This window comes from Sorex araneus, chromosome 5, assembly GCF_027595985.1.
Source record: "Sorex araneus isolate mSorAra2 chromosome 5, mSorAra2.pri, whole genome shotgun sequence".
Taxonomy (NCBI): Eukaryota; Metazoa; Chordata; class Mammalia; order Eulipotyphla; family Soricidae; genus Sorex; species Sorex araneus.
The window spans coordinates 19,302,419-19,322,437 of NC_073306.1; the positions used below are offsets into that span (position 1 = coordinate 19,302,419).

At 44.6% G+C, this 20,019-nt stretch overlaps 1 protein-coding gene across 6 annotated transcripts in view; it reads left to right on the forward strand.

Moving 5' to 3' along the window:
- The window catches only part of DAB1 (DAB adaptor protein 1), a 1,237,060-nt gene extending 1,217,580 nt beyond the window's left edge, over positions 1 to 19,480 (forward strand). For 5 of the 6 annotated variants that reach the window (XM_055138597.1, XM_055138598.1, XM_055138599.1 and 2 more), the window contains 3 exons: positions 3,266 to 3,393; positions 3,764 to 3,874; positions 16,113 to 19,480. In XM_055138597.1, the coding sequence (XP_054994572.1) occupies positions 3,266 to 3,393; positions 3,764 to 3,859 (224 nt within the window). In that variant the 3' untranslated portion in view covers positions 3,860 to 3,874; positions 16,113 to 19,480. The remainder of the gene's footprint in view (positions 1 to 3,265; positions 3,394 to 3,763; positions 3,875 to 16,112) is intronic. The other variant, XM_055138601.1, reaches the window with a different exon arrangement.
- The last annotated feature ends 539 nt before the right edge of the window (positions 19,481 to 20,019 follow it).

Sequence of the window (20,019 nt, forward strand, 5' to 3'; positions counted from 1 at the left end):
CAACATGCTCATCTCCTTACCCAGCTCCCGGGCCCTGGGACTTTCTCTGCCGCTTGGCAAAAACAAATGCATTGGCTTGCATGAGCAGGTGCCGCCTCCTCTCCCCGCTTTAGTGCTCCTGTCCCTGCTCACTTTTCTATAATGAGCATCTGCAAAACCAGAACCCGGCAGCCAATCAGGACCCAGACACACTTGAGTGGGCATATGTTCCGGTGCACACCGTTTGGGGAAGTCGTCTGTGATTCAGCCCCATGCCTTGACAGTTGATAAGGGGAAAGAAAGGGCTCTCGGAACAATGAGTCTGAGTTTGCATTCCTGTCACAGAGGATACGGATCACTGCTTGGCCAGTACCACAAATTGTCAAAAAAAAACACACACACAAAAAAAACACCCTAATGTTAACACAATTAGATAATGTCATTGCAGCTAGGTTTGAGCACTCTCATGCAAATGAGTGCTTGCTTGGTGTTGAGACAGCCTGCTCCCACTCAGGCCATCAGATCTACATAGTAGGGGCCTCTCTGCCTTCAGCTCTCGGGTTTCAATCATGAATACTAAATGCATCATGGAAGGCTGAAGAAAATGACTTTCTGTATTTAGAGAAAGAGAGAGAGAGAGAGAGAGAGAGAGAGAGAGAGAGAGAGAGAGAGAGAGAGAAAGCATATTGGAGCTGGAGCGATAGTACAGCAGGTAGGGCATTTGCCTTGCACGCGGCCGACCCGGGTTCGATTCCCAGCATCCCATATGGTCCCCTGAGCACCGCCAGGAGTAGTTCCTGAGTGCATGAGCCAGGAGTGACCCCTGTGCATTGCCGGGTGTGACCCAAAAAGCAAAAAAAAAAAAAAAAAGATAGAAAAAGCATATTGGGAAGTTAGAGCTGTCTCTTTCAACGGGCTTGCATGCTAACTATGAATACAGGCAGAGGGTGGGGAAGTCTAAGTTCTTTGAGGTCAGGGCACATGTCTTCATCATCCCTGCCTTGCTCACACTGCAGGTGTGGCATCTAGCTCATGGGAGACACTGAGGAAAGGTGGCAGAGAATGAAAGGCACAAGCCCGGTTCCACGGTGTGTGAGCCCTGGCAATGTGTGGCCATCCTTGTACTGCTGATGTTTGGGGATGGTGGTTCTTTGCTGTGAGGACTGGCCTGTGCCTTGTACAATGCTGGGCTGCCTCCCTGACCTCTCCTCGTCTGAGGCCACAGCCTGCATCCTGACCTCCCAGGCACCACCAGCTGCAGAGCGTCCCACCTGCACAGTGGCAGCCAGAACCACTGTTTTCGCACCAGACGTCTTCCATAACCCCTTGCTAAAGGTGAAGACGCTGCGTAAATAAATTCCTGTTTATGCTTCCCATCGAGACTTCTACCTCTCAGAATCTGCAGCTCAGCCGGGGTTCTCAGCCTTGAGTAAGCAATAAACCACTTCAGACACAATTCGGAATCCAATTACGCAAATATTTATTAAACATGCGCCACATAGCGAGGTGTTTTCATACAGTGCATCGCTCTTATACGCACTCTCGCTGCTTTGTTCCAGAATCGTCTCATGAAACCAAGTGGACTTCCTTTTAAATGAGAAAAAAAAAAGCTTAATGTTTTATTTTAAAGAAAATGAGTGAGACCAACCTTTATATCTGCTTATCCATCTGTGTCATTTTAAAATACTGTTTAGCGGAGGACTGGGGGAAATTGTACATGGCTTAGGGAGAATGTGTTGCATGCTCCCTACCCTACTTTGAGCCCCAGAAGCACAGAGTACCCTGAGCACAACTCAGTGCAGGCTTGGAGACCCCCCCCCCACCAAGTATCTCAAGTATAAGCCTGGAGGTCCTGAACACCGGGGTGACCTAAATAGTTGCTGGTACCACAGGGACCAAAAAATACTAATTTCTGTTTTCTCATATTGAACCACCAGCCCAATTGAGAGAAAGTCACTGGAACACTGAAAGTAGACCCCAGGTCCCCTGAGCACTGCCTGAGAGATCTAATAATAATAGTAGTAATAATAATAATAAAATAGAATAAAATGTGAATTTCACCTGTGGGCCAGGAATAAACCTCAGAAAGAGTGAAGCACAGAGGGCCTGGCTGTGGTTTAGTCCCACAAATCTAGGATTAATCCGAGCCCTCCTGTTTTTTCTTTCCTGCATTGACCCCAAGAAAGTCACTTTACCACCCTAGATTGCTATGTCTGCATCAGAATATAAAAAGACATGCAACTCCCCTGAGCAGTGTTAATAAGTGGGAGCTTAGTAAGTGCAGACTTACTGGCTGGCACCCAGAGCATTGTCCTTCTACAGGGGTATAGGCAAGTACATGTACCTACACACCCCAATTTCCCAAAGTCCTCAGTCTGGTCACTTCTGGAGAGAGTGAGAGCCTTATAGATGGCATTTGAAATCCGTCTACTAAATTAGACCACGCCCCTCTCACCCTTCCATTTGGGACTGTGCCAGTGACTGCTATTTCCAATGACAAATTATAAATGATCAAAACTGGAGGTGTTTCAAATTGCTTTTTGGTACAAACTTCTGGAACAAAAGAGATGAGGAATGTGAGAAGGTGAGAAAGCACAGCTCCTTATTTTGTGGGGGTAGGGTTAGAGGTCAAATGCCAGCTCTGAAGGTACCCTCCACTCCATCCATCTTCCCAGATGGCTGAGACACTCCAGCTGATGCTTACCGTGTTTATCCTCCATGCGCCAGGAAACAGAGCCCAGAGCTACCTGGGCCACTCTGTGGCCTGGAGACAAACAACTTTTCCTTTCCTCCTCTGTCAAGTCACTTCCTTGATGAGAGTGGGAGATACTGTCTGCAAAACTTCTATGTCTGACACAGAAGGTACTCAACATATGCCTAACCCTGTCCCCAGGCCTGTTTATTCTGTGTGATGGTGTGATGGCAAAAGAGAGAAGAAGAAACAGAGTCGAATGACTCTCACCTCGAGTGAGCAGATACCCAGAGTCTCTGATACTGTCATCTGGGGTGGGGTCCAAGAAGGTACATGTCTAATCAATCGTCAGAGGTGACCTATTCCGAAGGACCTCTGCATGACCTATCAATGTGCATAGCTCCTGCCTTCCCACCAAGGAGCACAGGGGACATGATAGACATGTGCCGAGCAGACCCAGAATGGGGCAACGGGTCTGACTGGTGTTGGGGAGATGGTTGCCAGATGTAGCCAATACCCAAAGGTTCTGTGGGCTAGAAATAATGGCATGCAGACACTGACGATGTTTCCTCTTTGTACCTGGCTTCTGTGTAGCTCCAACCCCAGCCCCTAGACAGAGCTCTCCCTCTAAGTCATCCGCATCCCACGCCAGTGATCCCACTACAGATGACATCTTCGAAGAGGGCTTTGAAAGTCCCAGCAAAAGCGAAGAGCAAGAAGCGGTAAGGAACCCATTGTGGTATTTTATGGCTTTGTCCTTTCCTTAAGAGTGAGATTGCTTTGTCTGGAACGGTCTGTGCACGAGGAGACCCATGCTGGGATGAATGCTGGCTTAGATGCTCACCCCTCTGCAGGGGTGCTTCGGAAGGGGCTGGCTCTTCGGCAGACATGAACAGTGGCGAATCCGTTTCTTTCCGTGGGCTTGTTCCTACTCACTCCCTGCTCACGTCTCTGGGTACAGCCCCCTGTGAAGTGCCACCTCTTTGAAAGTAACAGAGTGTACGTGTGTGTGCATGATGAGAATATGTCCGGCCGTGTTCTGTTTTCAATTGTTGAAAAGAAAAACAAAAGTGTTATGTTCTTGTGTTCTAGCCTGATGGGTCACAGGCCTCATCCAACAGTGATCCATTTGGTGAGCCTGGTGGGGAGCCCAGTGGTGATAATCTAAGTCCAGAGGCCGGTAGCTAGATAGCGCAGGTCTGGGTAGGTATCTGTCCTTCTCAGTCTCCTCTGCCTTCATGTTCTTTGTCTTCTCTTTCGCTCGTTCTTCCCTTGTGAAGCCCCATTCCCTAACTTCGCACCATCTCCACTTGCCTGAGCGCACGCCCGATGTTTGCACCCTCTGTCTTCATCTGGCATCTGTGTTCCTTCCACCATGTCTTTCTTCATGGATGCATGACCTTTGGCATATCTTGGGAGGCAGCGGGTGCTGGGGAATGGTCATCGTCTATATTAATGACGCATTTGGAGCAGAGAGTGGTATCAAAAGGAGGTATGATTGATACTCCTACAGGTGGATTTGCTTTTGGAAAGTATCCCCATTCTGAGAAGGATGGAAGGGTGGATTCTGTATGCCCTGGCCCTTTTCCAGTGAGCTCTGCTCAGGTTGTCCTCGTCTTTTAGGCCAGGTGTCAGTGCATTTGCTTACACCACACAGCTCTAAAGAGGTCACCCAAGAAATACCCTGAGCAAACCAGACTAAAATGTCAAACCAGGCAAGGACTGATAATAAGATCTATAGAGGTGGAAGATCATGGTGATCTGTTTTTTTTTAGCCAGAAGGTATCCCACTACACCCTCTCTGAGATAAAAATAACATTCCAGGCAACCAGGCATGTAGCCTTGGCCTCTAAGATGCAGCTGCCTCCACCTGTACTCCTGTGGATAGCCTGCCAGCCAGCTACTTGAGATTGCATTAGCAGCTCGTTGGCGAGAGATATACTGACATTTACTACAAGTGCCTTTTGGCACTTGAATTTCAATACATCTGATTTGATCAAAAGAAAGACGAGCTGATGAAGCGAACCTTCTCAGGAGGCAGAAGTACACCTTGTTACTCACATGATTTCTAAGGTCACTCCTTGGTAAATGTGTTCAATTTTCAGAAACTTTCCTGGATTTTCATAAGTGTACAGTACTATAAGGCCATATCCACTGAGTTTCTGTTTAGTCTTGGACTGCACGGTCAGAACCATTAAAATGGTAACTAGTTTTCACTGTGCATAAGTGGATTCTGAGGCTACCTTGGAATCATTCTCGGCTCCCTTGTAAGTTACTCTGACAGTTATTGAAAGCTAATACAGTGTTAGGGAAGTGTGTTTTATTAATAGATTTTATGATGAAAAACATAATATACTGTATATTTTGCCACATTTTATATCAGTGCAGTAGCACATTATAAACACATCAGGTCATGCAAAACCCTGGAATACCTATCGGAAAATTCAGTGCTGTGAAACTATTTATGGAGTGGTGAATTAAAGGCAAAGTTGATATTCCACAAAATAGCAAGTTGAAAATTACAGGTAGATCCCTTGAGAAAGTTCTCCACCACCCCCCCCCAGTGGTTTTCTATCCCAGGTGTATGTATGTTTTCTTTCACATGGTCAGCCTTGCCTTGTAAACATGATGAATGAACTAGAACTGACAAGAGCCATTCATCAGGATAACAGCAAACATCACCCTAAAATTGAAGTTCCTTTAGAAAACAAAGATGGCTGACACCATTTGCAGATCAATATATCAAACTCTCATCATCATGAGGCTGTTCAGCTTGAGACAGACATTCCTATAAATTGAACTGCTTTCTGATTCTTTAGCCAGTTCCTTCTTAGATGGTTCACCCAAAACCCCAAGTCATAGCTGAGCTGTTCATGGATAAGGCATGGTACAGCAGAAGGAGCAGCAGAATTGGAACTTTTGTTCAAATTCTAGCCCAGCTACTTGATTGCAAGAAATTGTGAGCAAGAGCCATAATTTCTTTTGAGTGCTGGTGTCTTTGTCTGCTACAAGTGGCTTCAGTTACCAATCATGTTCAAGAGAGAGCAGATGTCAAATCTCTACAACAAAGATAGAAACTCGGTATTCAGCTTAAAACTCACCTTAAAAATGTGCATTTGGAGAAAAGTTGACTGCAGAATCCAGTCCCACCCCTTAAGTATTTGTGCGACCCTGGTGATATTTCACACTTAAGTACCTTATTTTGAATAAGCTAAAGTCAATGTTTTCCTCATAGGACTTTTACTTGGACCAAACAAGGTAACTCATGTGATGCTCTTAGTACAGTGAAGCAAAGAGAGCTAATACACGTTAGCAGTGACCACCACCGCCAGCCTTAGCCCCGTCTGGGCTCAGTAAATGAAATTTCCCTATTTCCTTAGACTCTATGCCTCTTAGCTCTTGTGTTGATAAACTTTTACCCTAAGGCTCAGGCCATCAGCAGGAAGGTTTTGCTTTGCACTTTTTTTTTTATTTTAGAGAATTAATCCTCATTATGCCTCCAAACACTGAAAATTCATGGGGCCATGGAAGGTGGGATATATTTCTTAACCCTTTGGGTCTCTCTGTCTCATAATTAGAATGCCCTCAATTTGGGCCCCACAAGCCATCTCTCCCTTCCAAAAAAGCATGAGAAACTTTAGAGTTGTATGTAAATTACCCTGAACAGCTCTGCGCTCCAAGGAAGGGCTAGACTGTAATCTTCAATGAAGCAGTTTTCTCCCTTTGCCAGCTCACAGCTGCTATCAAGAATTACAGGCTAAGAGGTTGATGCCAGTCTTACACAGTTTCCCCTTAAGACACCGGCAAGGAAAGCCCCGTGAGCCTCACTGCACCCTCCTTCAATTGCCATGTTTGATCTTTCTGTCTCCATCCCAATCACCCAACTGGAAATTGACTCAGTGCAATTTCTCAGCTTGGAGAATGAAGACTATGCAGGGATCATTCAGGGCTCAGTTTTCCCGGTCGCCTTCCTACAGTGGGAAACCGGTCCAGTCCTGCTTATCACCCTGAACACCATTGCCTCCAGCTGCTTTCTATTACAGAAACTCCCACAACTCTGAGTAAGTAGGGCTGACATCTGTTGATAAGTTAAAGCCCTATCAGGCCATCGTAAGAAGAAACCGACAAACTCAATCCTCACTGTGGAAGCTTCAAGACCAATTCCAAACAGCATTTCTAGTTTAGCAATAAGGAGACTTTAATTACGGCACACACACCTACACCCACTCTCCCATCCAGGAAGATCATGTGTCTTTGTAAGACTAAGTCAATAGGTGCAAAATAGGAGGCAAAATAACATGGTAATGTGTGGGAAGTGTGTATGTAGATCACTGATGTCTTGCTGGAGCCATTTTAAGGGCAAAATATTAGCTTTTGAAGAGAGGAGTGATAAATGAAAAGAATTTGGCTAAATGGCTAAGTAAATTAACTGCCTCTCAGACTTTCTTAGCTGTCAAGTCAAAGTAGAGTCAGTGAAAATAAAGAATTATTGGCTCTGTCTCCCTCAGTAAGAAGTATTGCCTTAAAAATAAGTGAGCGCTATTTTTTAATACTAATCTCTGCTGTGAGATCCCAAAGCACATAAAATATCACCTGGTGGATGTTTTAATGATCCAGGGAAAAGAAAGTGAAATTTAAGGTGCTTTGTCAGAAGAGCCTTTTGTAAAAGAAGAAGAAAGGAAGAGAGGAAATGCATTGAGGTTGGGATTTAGATGTGAATTATGGTTTTCCAAAGCAGGTGATGCTTAGGCAAGCATGTTGCCCCTCTAAACCCCAGTCCCTTCATATGAATAACTACAACACACCCTCCCCAGATTTTCCCAGAATCAAAATACATGGCAAATTTTAGTTTTGAAAATAAAACACGTTTATGTAGGGTCATTATTATGATCCTGCTTTGAAATAGAACTTAAAGGAACAACCCCACCACACACACACACATACACACACACACACACAAACAGTACAGTAAACAGTCTGCTCATTTCTTAAATGGTGCCCTCAGAGCAAGTTTTGCCTCAAGATGGTGGAGTGGTTCAAGCAGTAGACAGAACAGGCCTGTCTGAGTACAGTAGCTGCCTGGATAAAAAGGTGAACTGAGTACCAAGAAAAAGGAAGAAGATAGAATTAGGAAGAAGTTACAGCTGAAATAAAATGGGAGGTGAACAAGAGATTATAATCTGGGATTCTAGTAGGATCCCTCCCCCAGCCCCACCCTAGATTATGAACTTGGGGACCTAAGAGCCACAATACTACAGAACACAGCACAGCATGTTTGAGCTGAAAACAGGCATGTTTATCTGGGGCGCCCTGGAAACATCCTAGGCTGATGGATGCAAGTCGGGATGTCCATAGAAACTCCTCAGACTAGAGAACAATTCTTGTTTGACTTACTCCTGGCTCTATGCTATGGATCACTTGTGGTGGTTCTTAAGGAACCATATGGGATATCAGGGATCAAGCCCCAGTTATCCCTGTGCAAGGCAAGTGCTTACCATTGGACTATAAAAATTTCAATAAGTTTGAAGCCACTAGAGCAGCGGATGTGAGTGGAAGACAGTGAGCATTTACTCCAATGTTAAGCACATTTCTCTACTTATGTTTCAGTCTTTTCTGTACGTCATCTATGATTACAGCTGAAAAAATAGCAGGAGAGAACACGTAGGCCCACTGAGTGTAGTACTGCTCCAGTAACCCTTGGTTTGCAATGATGAGGTGGCTTCCAAAACTGGCCAGGAGGCTATGGCTTGCTGACCTCCATGGTGAGCCTGTGCACTGTTTTATAATCTCCCTGCCAAAGGTGACCACAATACCTGTCATTTACTACTAGCCAAAGAGATTTAACACTGCCTGGCATGTGTGTGGCACTTTCATAAGCATCACCTAATTCAGTCCTTAGAGGAACAGTCCACGTATTTTTACCATTGCCACTTCTCAAATATTATAGCTAAAGCAGAGAGGTCAGTAACAGACTAAATGTTAAGATTCATCAGTACTGGTGCTAGGCTCTGAATCTTAGCCAGTGAAGTAAACTGGGGTCTCAGGGAAGTAACTCAATGAAATAGCTTACTCAGTGATGTCACGCAAGAACAAGCAAAGGGACCTGGGCTTTAGCTGCTCCTTGAGTGGAAGAGTAGCACATCAGGAGGCTCCAGTTCCGACCTCTGGTCTCCTCTTCCATGAAACTGCCTGCTTCCTTTCAGCCCTGACATTCTAGGACCTCCTAACTGCCCAACATCACATAGCTGGAGCATGGGAAACCCAGTCCTGAAATAAGATCTTCTGACAGTGTCCTCGTTCTGGGCTCCCAACTGACCGAGGCGGTCTTTGAATATGCTGAGCTCCTTAGGGCTCCTGCAGTCAGCTTGAAATCAGAACCTGCTCCTGGTGGCCTGACCCTGCTCACTCAGGACAGGGCTTCCTGCCAATGACAGAGACTTGCTGTGAACAACCTCTGGATCCTCATCTCCTATCTGACAAGGTCAAGAAAGATAACATGCTTAGATGTTACAGAGCAAACTGTGTGTGCGCATCATTATTGATGGGGAAGTGCCAAACTGATCAGAACATGTGCAGAAACTGCCCCACAGACCCGCAGTGTGCATCTCTGTATTCATCAAGTTTGAGTCAGCACCCCAAGACCCCAAAGAGTAGACGCCTTTAGCGACAGTTCCCATCCAAGATGTATTATTATCAAATTCATCCCATGTTTTAAAAATGTTTCAATCCTGAAGCTCAGGCTTCCAGAATAATTGTCATTAGGGAACTTCTTTTTAGCTTTACTTTAGGTGAAAAAAGAAAGGAACTCTCCTACTAATTGTTAAAATCATCTCCATTGTAAGAGCTAACTTCCTAATTAATCCCAGGATGTAGATGTCACTCACAGACCCCCTGTTTACAATGAAGAAACCAAGGCCTAGGTGAATTGCTTGCTCATGATCATGCAAGTAATTAGGAGAAGGGCTGGGATCTTTCTGTTGCTGAAACCCATGCACTTGGGATGTCTCCATTCATGCACTCAGAGAGGTTTCAGACTCCTCCTGGGTGCCACTTCCTTTTACATTTGCAAGCCAGGTAGTGTCAAGCCCACTGAGTCCACCGTAGTGTTGGGGCTGCAAGACCACAGGATGGAAGATACTTCCTAGACTCAGCGAGGCAGAGGGACTCAAGCTTTGGCTTCCCTCCCCGCTCCACCGCCCCCTGGCTTCGCGCAGTGTTGATCTCTCCCCGGGCTCGCTCAGTAAGCAAATTGCATGGCGCGCCTTGACCTCTCATGTGTGATCACGTTTTGTAGCATGCTGTGTTCTGTCCGCCAATAACTGTGTTGGCTTACTTTCACTAGGTGTGATCAAGCGCTAACCAGTCACAGTCAAAGTCAATGGATGCAAAGTCCAAGTACTGAGCACAGTTCAGATGGCTCCCAAGAGGGGCTCCTTTGAATGTGGCATAAGAAATTAGTTGCCCCTCTACTTTAAGCCCAAGAACTGGGCAGGGGGTGGGGGGTGGGCAAGGGAAGTGAGGGAAGGTACAGAAATGGAACTTTGGGCCCTGGGTTGCTCTCTGTACTCTCCTCTGTCTCCCAGACAAGAGAAGCAACCTCATGTCTGGGGCTGATTGTTTGTGCTGAAAAGGAGTTGTCAGAACTCTTGTTTCATGGCTACTTCTATAAGAGCGAGCACATGGAGGTAAAGAAGAGGATAGATGGGAAAGACATAATATGTTTACATGAAACTCTACAGCAGAACTAATCCAAGCCTAGTAGATTGCTCAAATAATGGAGCACATGCAAGGTCCTGAGTTTAATCCCTGGCATCAAGCCGCTGTGCCCCACCCCCACCCCAATCCATCACATGGAACCCCTGAGCAGTGCTGGGTCAGAGAGAAGCCCTGCATCACTAGCTCCAAGCACAGAACTGTCAAGTCTGCCCACCTGGGGACCCATCCCCCAGCTCAGCTGCAGGTGGCCCTATCTCGTCTGTGATGGTCCAAAGCAGAGCAGAGGTAAGGGACTTCTATAAAGGGTTGTTTTTATAGAAACACATCCATAGCTTGGATCTGGTGGAGAAGATTCCATTCATTGAATGGGTCTCTTAAAGTTGGCACATATCAATGCAGAAGAATCACAGCTCAAGATGTATATTTGAAAATTAGAATCGTAAGTTAGTAGAGGTGAAAAGAATAGAGGTTGTCCGAGATTGGAAGTAAGGAGATAAGGATTAATGCATATAGCAGAGGTTGGACTAGCACAAACATTTTGGAAATAGCAGTAATAGTCACACAATCCCATAAATATGATGCTTATTGTATTATTGATAATTTAAACAACCTAAATGAAATAACAGACCTGGTTATATCCCAACTTTGACCTCTGCTTATTGAGCAATGAGGACCAGTCTCCGAGCATCAGGGAGCATTGATGCTGGGGATTCCCTGCTGTAACATAGAGCTGGGACTGTCGAAGCCCTAGACCCAGCATGAAGCCAAGCAAGACCATGAGCGTCGTGTGGGAGAGTTCTGCATAGGGGTGGAAATTTCTATAAAGATAAGTGTTCTCCGATTCTTTCACTATTTGGCATCTGTTCATCTAGTGAACACACAACACTGGGTGCAAGAGGTTTGTGAACATAAGGGAACCCCTGTGCTCCCAGAGTCCTGCAGTCTACAATGCTAGGTGAACCCCACAGTATTTGTGCAGGAGGCTGAATCAGTGCTATGATTAGCGGTTTCATCGCCAAGCCCGGAGCCATTGCACCTGGATGTGAGGAAGGGAAAGCAGCTGGAAAGTCAGCTCTAGATGATGATTAGGTCCATAAAACTATCTGCAGCCAGGAGAAGGTAAAGCCACACTGACAGACACAGATAATACCTTTTGAGAAAATTGTCACAGATTTTATGCAAATGTTGGTATGGGGCCAAAAAAAATACAGAGTATGTCCATTATGGGAAGCCTTAAAAAATAGTGTCAGTGTTCCTTAAAAATCACTGATGATCAAACTGTCTATGGGCATGGCACTAAGATGCATGAAGGCTTATGAATATGTATAAAATGGGGTGACAATCCAGTGGTGAGCTATGGGTGTTGCCTCGCCAACATGGGTGTCCTCTGGTGGCTCACAAAGAAAGTATGTAACCTCATTTTGCAGCTGGAGAAGCCAGCATCATGCAGGGTTGAGTTCCCTGCCTACAGTTCTCGGGTTACTACCGTGGATATGGTGGGAAAGAGGGGTGCGAGCTTAGACCATTGCAGTGGGGCATGGGTCCACTGGGAATATGTATCTGATTGGATTGCAGAACACAGCCTTCGACAAGGGCCCTGTGACCATAACAAGTGGACAGAGATCACTCCTCTCAGAGGCTGAGCTTCAGCCATGGGAACATGGTTCACATAAAAAAATGCCCATCTGCCTTTCCTACCAGAATAACTAAGAGGGGCTGGAAGGAGAACACGGAGGTTAAAGTACTTGCTTCGCATGCAGCTCTCTCTGGCTCAGCCCATGACATCCGATATGGTCTATAGAGCCAGACCAGGAGTGATCTCTGAGCACAAAGCCAGAGTAAGCCCTGCGCACAGCCTAGCATGGCCTCAAATTAGAATAACTAAGAGAAGGGCCTACTTCCTGCTCCCTGTGGCACTCCCAACCGAGAGAAAAGCCTGCCTTTCTTGATCCTCCCTCAAATTGTTGACTGTTTACCCTGACCCCACCACCAGTCCCTCTACTGCCCTCCCAGGAGGATGACTTGTAATTGCCCTTGCCTCTGTGTCTGATAACATGGGCTCACTCAGGTGCGGGTGTGTCCCGACATCTGTAACACAGGCTCTGGGTAGCAGGAGAAGTAACCCAGGGACACTCATTTCCCCACCCCCCAGGAAACAGTGATGCATCTTCCACCACAGGTCATGGGGTTGGTGTTGTGTAGGTTTTAATCAGTTGTTTCCATCTCCTTTCTGGTGCCCTACACCAATGTTGTTCCTCATGAGAGTGAGCGTTCAGGTGCAGCCCACAGCTACCTGCCATCACCCAGGAAGACAAGCTCCGTTTCTGGGGCTCATTTCCTCATTCTCTGTTAGTGGAAGCACTACCCCTGTTCCAGATTCTCCCTCAGAACTGAGAAAACTGACATCGAAGGCTCAGTGGCACTCACTTCTCCTAGGCTCACGTATGAGAAGATGAGGTGTTGTCAGGCAGAGATCTGCCAGGAGTGGAGGGGCCCACCTCACCTGCACAGTCCAGGGAGCCTTGTGGTTGCAGCTGCACCTGATAATCTAGCTGGCAGAGGCAGAACAGGAGTGGCCCTGAAGACAGAAGCAACCAGACTGGCCAAGGGGCACATCCTGCTCCGACGGGGTGGGGAACAGGAGGCAGAATCGAAAACTGAGGGGAAATATAATTGGACGGGAGGGAGCGCCAGACGGTAAGGGCACCGTTGCCCTCCAGAGAAGGCAGGAACAGCAGTTTGGGTAGGAGGCAGGCTTAGCCACTCCATAGGGGAAAGATGACTCTAGCAGACACATAGGAAAAGAAATCTTGAAGCATGATTTATATGACCAGAAGATTGAGTTGTGATGCATGGCCCAAAGGGGGTATTTATTCACTCTAATGGACTATGAGACTAATGTGGTTTGTGTGTCCAGACGCAGACCTGTGGGTGATGGGAAGCCTTAGAAATATTTGAAGCTAAGCTGAGTTTGAGTCAAATCTGCAACCCCTCACACATACAGATACACACACAGACACACACACACACATACACACACACACCAGAGGGTTTTATTGAAGTGTGCTCCATTTAGGGCTTTCGGAAGGTAGGAAATGGTGTGAAAACCCCAGCATGACCTTCCCAAAAGTCAGATAGGAAATTTCTGGAGCCAACAATTTCTTAGCTCACTCAAGCTCCAACAGTCTTAGGTCCTGAAACGAGGAAGGTAAAACTATTGCCAAAACGTATAATGCATCACCGTGTCAGACTTTGGGATTATCTGCTGCTTGGGGTTTTCCACACCACTGCTCCCCTTCATTAGTGGGGATAATTGAGAGTTGACTGCAGTCGTTACCGCTGTTGTGATGGGTATTTGAAGCTAAATTCCGGCAACCAGAAGATGGGTGAATATTTATCTCAGCTGCAGAAAGTTAATGCAGTGTGGCATTAATTACCCTGTATGAGCCTCCTGTCTTCTTCTGTTTTTAGGTGTCATTCTCAGTGGAATAAATTAGTTTCCAAAATTAGAAAAGAGCAAATTGTAGGGTGAGATCAAGGCAGCTTGATTTCTTAGGGCATCCAAAAAAGAAGAATGGGCCAAGAAAGCCATCACAGCAAAAGCTAAGATGCAACCTTGTAATCCATGTAGGCAAAATTAAACATTTACCCTGATGTTTGAAGGTAACCAACCACCTCTGGGACACAAACATTCAGTGAAGTTATAATTGGGACTTGAAACATTCCAAGACATCGGTGGGGAATAGATAAATGTTGTGCTGTGATACATCATCTTGCTATATTGAATGTGGTGGAAAGGGCTCCAAATTTGTTACTGGTGGGAATGTAGATTGGTCTAACCGCTTTTAGAAAATAATATGGGCTTTCCCCAAAATACTAGTAATTGAGCTTCCATAAGACCCAGCAATTCTGATTCTGGGAATGTACCCCAATGGCCCCAAAGAACAATTCAGAAAAAAAGCACATCATGCTGTAGCTGCTAGGTTCTGTTTTCATACAATAAATTCCAATTTGAATCTATTTAAGAGAAAGAAGTTAGGACAGGCAGGACACTAGACACTGAAGCATAACCCTGCATGGATTTCTGAATCCCCACGGAATCTTCCACTGTTCCCAAATTCTACTTTTCCACCTTAATGACGGCAGCAAAAAGTGGCAGAGGAAAGATGTGGCAGAGGAGGCTTCCTCCCTGCCTGTCCTCAGACGCTGGAGAGAAGGGTGAGAGTTATTGTTTACTCTCAAGGGCAGTATGCAGTCCTTTGGGTGGAACACCTGGAGAAGCAAGTAGTCACTCTGTTTTATTCCAGAAGAAGCTGCGTCCGGGGCAAGACACTCCTTTCTAGGCAAAAAAAAAACAAAACACAAACACATTCTGGAGAGAGCACTCCCAGTGAGATAGCAGAGTAGCAGAGTCCTTTGTTCTGTCATGGTATAGTGAAAACATGGTCCCATGGCAGAGGAACACAACCACTCTTCTCTGGACTTCCAGATTCTCCTCTGTGGAATGATGGATTCAGACAACTATATCTTCTTCTGGCCCATTACCATTTTGCAATAGAAGCAAGTCAAGTGATAGACTGAATACATAAGAAGTAGCACCATGACCTTAAGATAACACTCCATCTCTTGCCTTCCATTTTTATCTGTAAAATTAATGGGAAAAACATTTGTCAGGAGTAGGGATGGGTGAACTCTGTGCTCAGGGGGGCTCCCAGTGGTTCTGGGGAGCTACATGGTGCCGAGGATCGAACTAGAGTCAGCACATGCAAGTCATAATTACTACACTGTCTCTCCAGCCCAAGGTGGTAATAATTTAAAGCCACTCCCAGAATTTACACTTTCATGGCAGAAGACATGATAATAGATTTAATATGGCAGAAGGGAGATGGCATTGTGTCCGTTAATTCTGGCATCAGATTGATAACAGCAGGTCAATGTTTTCAGAAGACCTAGGTGTGAGTGGGATCTCAGGCCATTTCAACAGGAGCATGAAAACCAATGTGGGCCAAAGGCTATTTCCAACCTGTGTTCGTTTGAAGGTTTGCATGCACTGGTGGAAATTCCCATGTATGCCTCAAATCAGGCAAGTTTCTAGCCAAGTCTTAAACAATTGAGAGTGTCTAAACCAGTTCAAGAAGCAGTTAACTAAGAGGAGCAAAAGGCTCAGGTGTTATTTCTCTTGTTCCAAAGAGTATCCACTCATCACTGATTGTAGAAAGAAGAGGAAAGTTTGAAGTGAAAGTTTAGTGGTCTTGAGTGGATATAGGAAAAACTGTATTAGAAAAATATCCATTTGACTCATAACCAGAGCGTTACTTTGTCCAAAGCCCTAAAATTGAAAAATGCTGATGCTTTCAGTCAGACCCCAAATTCTCTCAAGAACCATGCAGAATAAACAGGATTATTTCCATTTCACAATTGCAGGAAGTGAAGCTCAGAAAGAATACGTAACATGTCCTCATCACACAGCTTGTTGGGTTTTCTCTAACATTCTCAACAGGGTGCTCATTCTCAGCTTGTAAAGAACTAATCTAGATGAGTAGTTCTTCTTGACAGTTAAAGAAAAAAAAGCTGCCAAAATGATCTGCACCATGATCCAATAAATCTCAGGTCATCCATCACATACTGTCACCATTCTGTCCTATCCCCAATCTCTCCTTTCCCAAGTTGTCTCGGAAACTCTAGCTGGAAAAGAGCAGTTCTCATTCTCTCCTTCTGTCCATAGGAGCTGGAGCCTCTCTATGCGCAGATCAACAGACCTAAGAAGTAGCGTCGATGCGGGCTCATGGTGGATGCTTCCAGACTGGCATGGAAATCAGCATTGTGACAGGCTCTTGTATTCTTTCACCTCACTCCATCCCACAAAGAAATTCATAATTGCCCGGTGGAACTCATTTGGAAGAGGGAACTAAGTGATTTTTGGCAACCCATGGCAGATGTCTATGGCAGCACAAAACAAAACAACATAAAGAAACTACAGAAGTATTTTTTAAAATAACATACCCAGCTTTAAATCACAAATTGAGCAAATGATTCCCTGGCAAGTATGTCGAACTCTATTAGCATGGGCTTCATATGACCCAAGATATGAAATCATTGGCCTTTTTATTTCTCTACCTGTTTAGCATTGTAGAGTCATCAAATTTGGAGGGACAGGTCTCGGGAATGACAACAGGGTTGACACTGACTTCTTCTAGCCTAAAGCAAGAGGTCCCCTGTCACCCCAGCATTGTGGGATACTGATTTTTTTTAGCACTCTACAGGGCCTTGTCTGCCATTCCCCCACTCTTCCTTTATTTCTAATGATGGAAAATTAATGAGTGTACAAATTTTTGTATTGCTTTTGACTTTCTTAGATATGGATAAAGAAATCTAACTGGGGGTGGGGGGGATGCTGCCAATGAAATGAAGTAACTTGAAAACACAAGGCAAGTAAGTGGTGGGTGAGTATTTCTTTATGGTCAAGAAAGTTGCCAAAACAGCCCTTTCGCTCTTCTGCATCCTGGTGAAGAAAGACTGCTTTGCATTTGAACTGCATTATCTGTGCAGGAAAAGACACGAATTCCGCTAATGAGAAAGACAAAATCTCCATTTGATTTCCTAAGACGCTCTAAGCACTAAATACAATAAATGGATATCTTTTATTTTTCTGATATCTTGCTGCTGTGATGTTCTGCAGACAAGTGTCTTCTCCGTGTGCCATTTTCAAAGAAAAGTCATTTGCCAAATAATTCTGGAACAATCCCGGTAATGTGGTTTTTGGATCTTGAACAACCAACTTTCTAACAGAACAATGGTGACATGAATATTCAGAAGAACAAACTGATTCTGGGGTCACAACGGTTCATCTCAATCTCTTTTTGTACATCAGAAAATTCAAATGGGATTTTTATTTTGTAACTTGGAGAAAGAAAAAAAACCTTACCATTAAACTCTTTAAATATTTAAAGGAAATGGCTTTAAGGAGTTCTAATGAAAAAAAATGCCAGTTTTTTTTGTAAATATAAATGTTAATGAAAATGCTTTTTAATAATGCCATTACACTGTAGAGAAGGTAGCATATTGAGTGCAAAATGTGACAAACTTGATGGATGGGGCTCACTTTCCAGATGTTACTCTGGAGTTGATGGGAGGAAGCGAGAATCCAGGGACACCTGGCAGGGGCAGCGGACCAGTCCACAGCTAGTGAACAAGAAGGGAGCATGGGACTGCATTACCCAGCCATTTGCCCAATTACCAGAGTACCAAGTACCCAAGTACCTGCCCTCTGCATAAAATAAAAGACAATTTACAGGTTGAGATAAATTTCTGAATTCAGTTTCTGAACCTCTCTCCCACTCCCGCCTAGGCCCCTAGAGATCACTGGACTGTTTGTACATGGAACAAGAGTTTAAGCTTCCTTTTTTTACATTTATGAGACAAGAAGTGCAGTGTTCAGTTCGTATGTTTAGCACATGATTTTCATAAAGAATCTATATATTTTTGCCCAACAGAGAATTGTTCTACAGGTCAAATGTGTTTTCCTGATGTTCCTATGCAGTTACAGTATGCTGAATTTAGTGGTTTAACACTAAGAAGAAAACTTTAAAGAATCATGTGATTAATTGGACTGGGGGATAATTGTAATTATTATTATTTGGTTTTAAAATTTGAGAAGTAGCATTGACATTGGTATGATCGACTTGCATAGGCTTGCGCACTTGGGGTCTTCATTTCCATAGCAAGGAAAATGATTTGGGAAAAGGTGTACCCAGTCACCAAAGGAATATTGATCCACAAGGTTATCATTGCTGTTGGAAGTCCAAACGTTTCATGGTCAAGTCGCCAGAATCTAACTCCTTTCCAGCTAAGTAGACTGACCAAGTGCCCATTGGAGAATTTACGTGAATGCTATCCTAATGTGAAAGGGTGGAAGAACCAGATAACTGAGAATGGAATGTACCTCCCTCTCTCACCTTTGGTCTCCATGATTTCTCCAGGAACATGTGGACCTTTTCTGACTAGGGAAGCCTTGCACAGGAGGGAGGAAAGGGGGATCACTGTGCATGTTGTCCTGAAACTAGTTTGATTGTGTCTTCTCGGGATTGGATCAGAGGGACAGGTCTCCTGGGGGAAATGGCTGGCAATGTGATGTGGGCTGTGATTCTGATTCTAAACAAGTGGTGCTATCTTCTCCCTCCATGTGGTCGTGCAGAGTCTCTCTTGCAGTATCACCCCATTGTACTGGTTCTTGGGGTTGTTTCGGACATGTTCCCAGTGAAAGTGGGCTGACGTAACTGTTTCAGGAATGTCATCTAGAGTGAATGTCACAGCAGAAAGGGACAGACCACGGACTTAACATCTTTCATGGATTGGTTGGGGAAGGGGATTGACTTTGAACTGCACGAAGAGGCCCCATTAAGTGAAATTAAGTGAAGATTTGAAACTGCCACCCGTGTGGTCACTGGCAGAATTCTGATTCTTAGCACTGTTATGGGAGCACAGAAACACCACCATATCCTCGTCCAGGGATACAGTGACATTTGCAAATAAGAGCAGAGGTGCTGACACTCGAAGGCCGTGGGGAGTTTGCAGTTTCAGTTAGATGGATAGAAAAATCCACATGTACAACTGTTAATTCCTCATCCTTCACGAGCACTAAATTTGTCACTTTAAATTTTGAAACCAGGGAAATGCCACCTGTCACTCATTCCCATCCCCTGTAGTTGCTCACTTTCTACATACCATACCGCGAGACTTTTTTGATAATTTGTCCTCATCCCAGTGTCAACTGAAACCCCATCATGTAATGTACCGGCGGGCACCTTCTTTAAAAAACAAAATGTTTACTCTGTGGGTTTGGTTCATTTCAATTTCTGCGTTCTGACACATATTTTTTTAATAAAGATGAGAACGAGAAAATGACTGTGGCCGTACATTTCTAGACCTACTTTAACTTTACCTCAGATGACAGTTTGTTAACATATATGGACACATTATTTTTAACTTTATGTACAATACATTCAACAGAACAGCAAATTTTTAGAGATTTTCCATTAATTTCTGTAACACACCATGTGAAACTGTTACAAATAAACATGTTTGAGAACAACAGCTTTGCTTGGATTTCTTCCACAAATTCCTCTTGGAGAGTCAGGGACTGAAAGAGGAAAAGGTTTCCATGTCAGCCTCCCTCTGACCAGCTGAGGCTTCTGTTCTCCTGAAATTGGGACCCCCCCCAAAGAGAAATTCATTGAGGAGAAAGTTAAATCACACCCTTGTTGATTCAGATACTTTCTACACTCTGAAAATCAACTACCATGAAGAATGAGAAGGGTGCTCTCAGCCAAACCAAATGAGTGTGTATGGACTAGAGTTAGTGCGGAACTTTGCAAATCAAGAAAAACACTGAACTAGCTGTTTAGAAACAGTCCAAATCTCCTCCAACTGTTGGCTGAAAAATCCAGGTTAAATTTTCAAAGAATCTACCTTAAGTTATTTAAAAAGAAGTTTTGTCTTTCTTTACATGACCCATATAATATAATAGAAGGAATCCTAAAGCTGGATATAGACTTTTATGTATGTTAAAGAACTGTAGCACTGTAGCACTGTCGTCCCATTGTTCATCGATTTGCTTGAGTGGGCACCAGTAA